Source organism: Atta colombica, unplaced genomic scaffold (genome assembly GCF_001594045.1).
Source record: "Atta colombica isolate Treedump-2 unplaced genomic scaffold, Acol1.0 scaffold261, whole genome shotgun sequence".
Lineage (NCBI taxonomy): Eukaryota > Metazoa > Arthropoda > Insecta > Hymenoptera > Formicidae > Atta > Atta colombica.
Window position 1 is genome coordinate 877168 of NW_017259361.1, and position 8486 is coordinate 885653.

Consider the following 8486-nt stretch of genomic DNA (forward strand, 5'->3'; position numbering starts at 1 on the left):
TCTCCGTGTTTCTATTTCATTCCTAGAATGCCAATATTTCGTAAATTTACATTATACGAACAGACCAGTATTAGGTTGCATCTTGTCCTAATGAAGTAAACTGCATCGTTCACGAAACGTTAATATTTCAACAATAGATATTGACACAGAGATAACCCGCGATTTATCTTCTAACTTTTATCAGTATTATATTTCAGGCCGGTTTCTTACGGGAGCGAAGTTTTATTTTTATGATAATTAAAATTTCTTAGAAGTTGGAATATTAAAAGAAAAAACCAAATGGCATACTTATATTTTTATTACTTTAAAAAATGATATTGCTATGAAATAATATTTCATAAAGAGGATGAAGTTAATAACATGAATACATGAAACTTATGTACAAAAAAATTACAGCCTAAACTGGTATATACTAAAATAGATAGGTTTTAGTGTTCCGACTTCTCTGAAATTTTTAAGGCTCTCGCTGTAATAAAAGATTCATTTATTTTTCATATATATTATGATTATATAATTAATAGATATAATTAATTAATGTGCAGTGAAGAGTACTTCCATAACTTGAGATGATACTCGATTTCTAAAATTTTATTGTACACGGTCTTCCTCTTTATATTCCGTTGTAATCATTGATTTCGGAATTTTTTTCGTTTGGATATAGTACAGTATCTAAGCAAATGAAATTGATGTGTTATATATTACGATAGTTAGAAATCAATTTAAGTAAAAATTTTAGTTAATGTTTTATATACTACATTCCAAAAAATGTTTCCAAGGAAAATTTTATTCGAAATATATATAGTACACGTGATATATATATATACTGAATTATATATCAAGTAAAATTTTCCTCATAGAGGACATTTTGAAATGAGTCCAAAGTTATATTTATGAATCATATTTCTTCTGATTTCAAAGTTTACAAATAAATGATGATCATAAAATGTATATTTTTTTCTATTATACTTTTGTAATAAATATGCATAATTTTGATTGCATCTATGAAAAAATGTTTTTAATGACAATGAAAAATATTGTAAGTATACTTTTTAGAGTCCTTACCAAAACTGGAAACGAACATTCATTACGTGTTAGTTTCGACTGAAACCATACAGCTCTTTATAAATATTAATTTAAATATGTGTAATTATTAGATCTATTTCTTATTGCACTGTGTATACTTTAGAAAGTGTGTAGCAGTAAAAAAGACCTATTTCAATAATTGAATTATGATATTTTTGAAGAAGTACTATTCTTTGGCCAAAATTAGCACAATTAAAATTTCTGTTTTCAGTTTTCAATTTCGGCCGCAATTTAATTATTGTTTCAATAAATGATATAAATGTATGATATATGGATATATCTTACAGAATTCATATTTTCTAATTTTGGTTTCAGTTTTGATTGAAATTACCATGTAGCTAAGTATTTCGGTTCAATTTCAGCAAAAGTTTCGGTCGGACTCTAATATTCTTGTTTAGATATATATAATAAATTTTATCCGAATTTGCTCAAATCACAAATACGTTAGATGTTCAAAAATATTCGGAAGAAAATAAACTTTTATAGGTATGTCATTTGAATAAAATCTTAGTTCATAATTTTAAGAACAAAAAAAGATACATTTTTTAAAAAGTTGACATTTTCCATTGATGTCGATAGATTATTCTTAAATGATATATTTTGGAATTGAATTATTGCAAAATATTTCATTTATATGTGATTAAGTCAATTTTTAATTATTCTAATGCAAAGTTATCCATTTCAACATTTGAAGAACTAAATTTTATTTCTGTCTATAAATATAGACATTTATCTATTTTTCGAAAAATGATTATATAGGTGTCATTTCGATGTCATTAATGTGTAATAAAAGAAACTATCTACATATATATAATAAAATAAATTGTCTGCATATATGATATATATTCTTTGGAGTTGAAATATATATATTATGTCATTATGCACGAGTACCCCTATAATGCTCTAAATACATTTTAACGAACTTGGAAGCTGTAAAGTTTAAATATAGTATTTTAATATTTCATTTTTTTAGTCTTAATAAAATTATTCTACAATCAAATATACAGGATGTCCACAATTTATGCATATATGGAATGCGTAATGCGATTTTCTTTTTTATGCTAGGGAAACAATTTTTTCTCTGGCAAAATTGACTTTCGAACGAAGTTTTAAAATAAGAACAACTTTTAAAGTTAATGAATGCGTTAAGTTATACTTGAATCAAAAAAGCGATAGGCACAATAAATAATAGATCAAATTATCAAATTAACTTGTAATTAAAAGCTTATTAAATAGCTGATGTTTCACCTATCAACTGCGCTTAGCAGAGAAAATCACTTCAATGCTCGCGAGTATTATAATTTTGAATATAGGATGTTGGTAAGGGATTAAATGAGGAAAAAGAGCACATAGTAGTACTGTTTGTTTCAAAATCTTGTTACACACATTGTACATCGTCCTTGAAATGCAAGCACAGAATTACCACTTTTCGCTGCTTGCACCTCCCCAGCTTTGAGTAGCAGCAGTTGCCACGGGCGTTGACCACTCCTCTGGAGGCTAACAGATAACATCAATTAATGAGCGTTGATATTAATGGCTGCTTTTTTTTTAATGTATAGTCGATAAACGTCATTCTATTATCCTTGATTGATATTCAATGAATAACAAGGATAAACAACATTTGTGTTGACTCTCTTATGTTTTATATAAATACATATAAAAGAATGAGTCACAGAGCTATATAAGTCAAAAGAGAAATAAATTAATTAAATTTAATGAATTGGAAATAAGTGTGAATGTGTCCTTACCTGGGCAGCCCAATCACCACTTGTTTGGAATGACTGTGTGGCGCTAGCTGCAGGAATAGCGGCAGCTGCTGGAGGGGCTACATCGTCAGCCCAGTTCTCGGTGGCCACAGCGGTAGACTCAACATCGTTCACCCAGCCAGGTTCCGGAGCAGGAGCAGTCTCCACTGGACCGGTGAATTCCTTTGCCGGCGCAATTTCTTTCGCAGCCTGTTCTTCTTTTTCTGCCTAGAAAGATGTTTCGTAAGTCGTTATCAATTTATAGAGAAATTGGTCGAGGAACTTGCTCCATGTTTGTCAGAAAAGATTAAGCCATAAAAAACCAACAGATTTGTTTCTGGATTCTATTTTTTCATCATTATGATAAACTTAAAATAGAAAGCAGTAATCGGATGATACAGACCTCTTCGGGATCTCTGTAGAAGAAGAGATCGACCACAACATCCCACTTGGTCTCACGTGGGATAGATCCCCTCAGGCGCAATACTTCTCTGGCGAGCAACCACCACATCAAACCAACAGTGTGTAAACTCTTAGTATTACACGGAATCGCAATGTCTACGAAGCGCAGTGGTGAATCAGTATTACAGAAAGCGATGACTGGAATATTTACATAGCTCGCCTCAGTAATAGGTTGATGGTCAGTAGATGGATCCGTAACGATCAGCAGGCGTGGTTCACGAAAGGCAGCCTAGAAACAAAAGTTGATCACTATGCTGAATTGTTTGTTGACATATCTAACAATATTACAACAAAATCAGAAAAGATTAAGCCAATGAAATCAACAAGTATAAATTCTGGAATAAAATGTTTCATCACTTTGATCTTTGTACTAAAAAATTAAATTAAAGGGTATTCATTATTTTTGTCACCTGAATTTGATTGGTGAATGCACCTGGAGTGAAACGTCCAGCGATAGGAGTGGCACCAGTATGAGCTGCAAATTTCAAGACGGCTCTTTGACCCGAATGACGGCAGCTGATGACAAAAACTTCACTAGGATGTTCAATGGCAACAATGGCACGAGCTGCGAGCAATAACTTTTCCCAAGTGTGGCGAAGATTGATGACATTTACACCAGCACCTGTAATTGTAAAAAAAAAGCGTGGTAATTATAATTTATATACTAAAAAATAAAAGTTATGTTTAAAGCATATATTACTTGCCATCAACTCTTTTCTTATAGACGTACTGTTCCATCTGAAAGTTGACGTTTTCAGCACCAAGATGGGTGCCAGCAGCCAACATTTTAGTAACATCGTCTTCTTTGAGGGCTAATACGTCTAAACCTCCTGACATTTTAACGTTGTGGTTGAATTACGAGTCAACCTAAAATAGGGTTTTATTTTTATTAATTATTAAAAATAGGAGAATATATTGCTACATATTAAATAAGAGCTAAAGACAACTATTTATTTTTTTATTTTCACTATAATTATATAAGGTAAAGAGATCAAGTATAATTTTATTATATTTATTATTATTTTTGCATAGAAGTAACATAAACTTTTTCTTAATAATTCAATTCTAAAACTTATACAAGTTTTTTTTAAATATAATAAGTTTTAAATAATTTGGAGTTATATGAAATCAACTCAATTTAGAAAAATGTTATTTTATAAGCATCAAACATACAAATTAAATACAATAGGCCATTATTTATCATTTATCTTATTTAATAGATATCTATAAAAATCTATATAAAAATTTATAAAAAAAAGAGACTGTGTTCAATTTGATTGCTCACATATTTTAAGCAAAACTTGCAAAATAAGGATAGAAACATTGAAAGCATCGAAGGCAACCAAAATATAATAAAACTAGAAGTAACCTCAAAATCGTAAGTAATTTCAGATTTATATAAACAGTTTTCGAAACTGCTTAATATTCCAATTTTCTTACTATCTAAAATGACAAAATGCAAAGATTTAAGTCCAAAATCATGTGCAACGTATTGAAAATTATAAAGCATGCCACGTGCATGGGAGATACATTTTTTTTCAAACCAAAAAATTATCATTAAAGCACATTTTATTTATGAAAGAAATACCTGTGTTATGAATGAACATGATTATCTGTTTCAAAATTAGTTGTTTAAATGTTATAGAAATACAAAGCAGAATTACAATTTGCGATAAAACTTACGTTATGGGATGCCACTAGGAGACTTCGTTGGGAGACTCCAACAGAAAAGGAAGTTGCACAACTATGCGTCCTGCGTCTGCGCAAATTGCAAGCATCGTGAATCAAAATAGTTGTTATTTTTTAAAATAAATAAATAGAAATAAATAAATAATAGAAATAAATAATATAGAAAAGATGATCAATCTTCTGACCATCAAGGGAAAGTATTAAAAAATATTAATTATATTTAAGATTAGAGGAAAGTGATTTTTTAGATAATAAAATACTCGAATGGTAACTGCACGGATTATGAGCCTAGTTTCCACCGAAAGTTTAATCCAGATCAAAATGAGAAAGTAAGAACCAACCAACTATAGTCGAGCATTCCCCTGTCGTTCGACTGTAACAGGGGAATATTCGACTGTAGTTGGTTGATTCTTACATTCTGAAGACATTCTGAGTTTTCCAAAACACAGCTATATAGTGCAACATTGTGTCTTACACAAGGTGTTTCAATTATAACATAGTGTTACACTGCTCGACATAGTAAAAAGCTCAGTACGAGCGTGAGCGCAAAATGTCAATGTTATCAACTTTTACAAAAAGTTATTTGATAGTACTTATTTTGCGATAAAATCTTCAAAAATTATTTCTGAAAAAATTATAACTTAAGTCTAAATAAAAATCATGTAAATCTATTATTGATACGCTAAATATAATTATAAGAATAGAATATATAATTATATATAGAATATATATATAATTATATATTCTATTCTTATAATTATATATATATAGAATATATAATATATAATTATAAGAATAGAAGACTGCAATGTATTCTGGTGTTACACTATGAAACTAAACTGTATTCCAACAAGTACTTTACACAGTGTAATGTCCCTGTGTTCTAACTGGAAAACAGCCTAATTCCGATTAAACCTTCGGTGGAAACTAGTGACTAGGCCAGTGATGTAAATTTGGTAAGATTTGTTCGATTCGGGTTGTTACATGTAAAAGTAGGTAAATTTTTATGACAAAGATGAACAATCAATGGCTGCATTCAGCAGAATGCAACAGTTTTATAACTGTTTTATGATTCTCTTCTTTTGGAGATTGGACCATTCTTCTTAATTTAAATGCATAATCCAATCAGCGCGAAGAAAACTTTCAACAGTGCAAAGTAAACGTTCTGCTGAACTCAACTAATCTGTCGACGCTTGTAAGAACCTTCAACCTATCAGAAACTATGTATTCCACAATACATTATTTCTAGGTTGAAATTCTTATATTCGTTCATAGTCAAGCCTTATATTTAAGACTTCCTTAAATTTATCTTTAGATACTCTGCGAATTATTTCATTGCTGCTGAGCATCTAAAAATAAATTTAAGAAAGCGTTAAGTGCAAGGTCTGAATACGGGCATTATTCTCTGTTCCCTGTTTCTTATTGTGCTTTGCTTTGTTTATCTAAGCTACGTTCCAAAACTTCCTCTCTGAGGAAGATTTTATTCTATATGCTATACTCTATATGCTATAGTATACATTACGTGTACTATATATTTTGAGTAAATTTTCTTCGGAAAGCTTTGGAACGTAGCCCTAACAGAGAGAAATTCGTGGACATAGTGAGAAAATCGTGGACATTATCGATCGGATCATGGATTGGCTACATAGTTCAATGTCCACATTTTGTGGACATAGGCCGGTATTCGTAGTCAGGTCTTATATTCAAGACATCTTAAGTCTTAAGAAGTCATGAACCAATCAGAAGGCTGCATTAGCGTCTTAAGATATTACTTAAATCTTGAAATAAGACTCGATTATGAGTACCGACCATAGAGGCGTTTCAAAATAAAATAACAGCTAAATCCCGGTGCCTTAAATGGCTGTTCTCAGGCTTCTCTCTTCTGTTAGCGACAAAAAGGATCAAGTAGTCAAAATTGACAAATATTAGCATCCATTTTGATCATTTGATCCTTTTTGTCGTTGAAAGCCAGCAACTTGTGAAGCAATGTCAACTTGTGAAAATTTACCTTAACGTACACAGCTTGCATGGTAAAGTATAAGGGCAATTCATATTTCTATCGTAAAGACAAACGTAAAATACCATTGGATAATTTTCTTTATACATATGGTTTTGCGGCTATGCAAATTGTATGGAATGGCTCTAATTGTGTCCTCAATGCTAGAACTCGGTTCGAATTCTTGGATTCAGGAATATGTATCAACATGTAATTTTTACGAAAAAAACGGCAAGTTGATCGATTACACATTTCTCGGTCCGAGAATTTAGAATTCGGACAGAGTTCTTAGCACCATGAATACAGGACTTTGGGCTAATTTCCGCGGCAAGCATCAACATCCTGTCCAGTCCTGTGTGCAGGAGCCTTAAGTTTTGTCTGTATATATGTATGTACTCAAAGCCTTTAAAATTAAAAATATTGATGAAAGTTAAAAATAAATAATTTAATAATCTCTAGTCGAGTTTTTATTCAGAATTTTATATTCGATGTTCTTCCTTTGAAAAATATTCGATATTATTGAATCATAATAAACATCTACAGAAGTTTGTGATGTGTATTCATTAATTAAAATGGCTGCCATGGCGCCGTACCCGCTACACTATTCGAGAGAAATCTTTTGCCACAAGTTATAACGTAAGCTATTTTTTGAAAAGAGTGAAGAAATTGTATCTTCGAATTTCCATTAACCATGGAAAATCAAAGTAATGAATTAGTGGTGGGGATGTCAACGTTACCCGTAGTACTACCTGTAGTAGTGAAGGAGGAACCTTCGGAGCAAAATATTTCTAAGCAAGATACACAACAATCTCAAGTGCAAGATGCAATTTGTATTGAGGAAGACTGCAACGATCAACGTATTGAATGTACTACTGAAAGTCAAGAAAGTGAGATCCGTGCATTTCTTTCAAAATGCGTTTTTTGTAATAAAGTGTTCACAATGGGTGAGGACGCAAAGCTTCTGGAGTGCTTACATGCAGCTTGCATAATGTGTGTTAATAATAAAATCAGCGATCATAATACATCAGTCGATGTAGATATCCTATGTATGTAAAATATATGTAACTTCTTTTTTTTTATTCTTAATGACCTTTAGAAAAGTTGATGTATATCCATCAATATTAAATTATTAAATACAGTAATATTTGATTATTAAATACAGTAATACTGGTTTCTACTATATTTTTATTATAATTTTACATTAAATTTATTTTATATTTATATTGATGTTATTTTTTGCAGTAGAAAGTAATGTGATTATATGTCATGTTTGCAACGTAACCAGCCACGTGGAAAATTTGATTGAAAATAGATTTCTGTCAAAATTATTAGAGGAAGAAAGTGATTTAGGATTGGATGATGAAGCTAAGGAAGCTGAGGAAGAAAAAAAATGCACTAGCTGTCATGATAACATTATTGCTACTAGTTGGTGTATGGAATGTGAAGAATTTATTTGTGAAAATTGTGTTATGGTAATTATAATAAATTCTTATAAAATGAAAGATATATAT

At 30.7% G+C, this 8486-nt stretch overlaps 2 protein-coding genes across 3 annotated transcripts in view; one reads left to right on the top strand and one right to left on the bottom strand.

Annotated features, from left to right (window-relative positions):
* Nucleotides 1-2432: 2432 nt before the first annotated feature.
* LOC108689169 (40S ribosomal protein SA) lies at nucleotides 2433-5048 on the bottom strand. Its single transcript, XM_018195822.1, has 6 exons — nucleotides 4974-5048; nucleotides 3995-4157; nucleotides 3701-3912; nucleotides 3232-3519; nucleotides 2832-3056; nucleotides 2433-2580 (listed from the first exon to the last, which is right to left on the bottom strand). The coding sequence occupies exons 2-6, from the start codon at nucleotides 4125-4127 to the stop codon at nucleotides 2503-2505; spliced, it is 936 nt and encodes a 311-aa protein (XP_018051311.1). The 5' UTR covers nucleotides 4128-4157; nucleotides 4974-5048; the 3' UTR covers nucleotides 2433-2502.
* A 2502-nt stretch (nucleotides 5049-7550) lies between these two features.
* The window catches only part of LOC108689168 (E3 ubiquitin-protein ligase TRIM33-like), a 6026-nt gene continuing 5090 nt past the window's right edge, over nucleotides 7551-8486 (top strand). For both annotated transcript variants that reach the window (XM_018195820.1, XM_018195821.1), the window contains exons 1-2: nucleotides 7551-8021; nucleotides 8218-8447. In XM_018195820.1, the coding sequence (XP_018051309.1) occupies nucleotides 7667-8021; nucleotides 8218-8447 (585 nt within the window). In that variant the 5' untranslated portion in view covers nucleotides 7551-7666. The remainder of the gene's footprint in view (nucleotides 8022-8217; nucleotides 8448-8486) is intronic.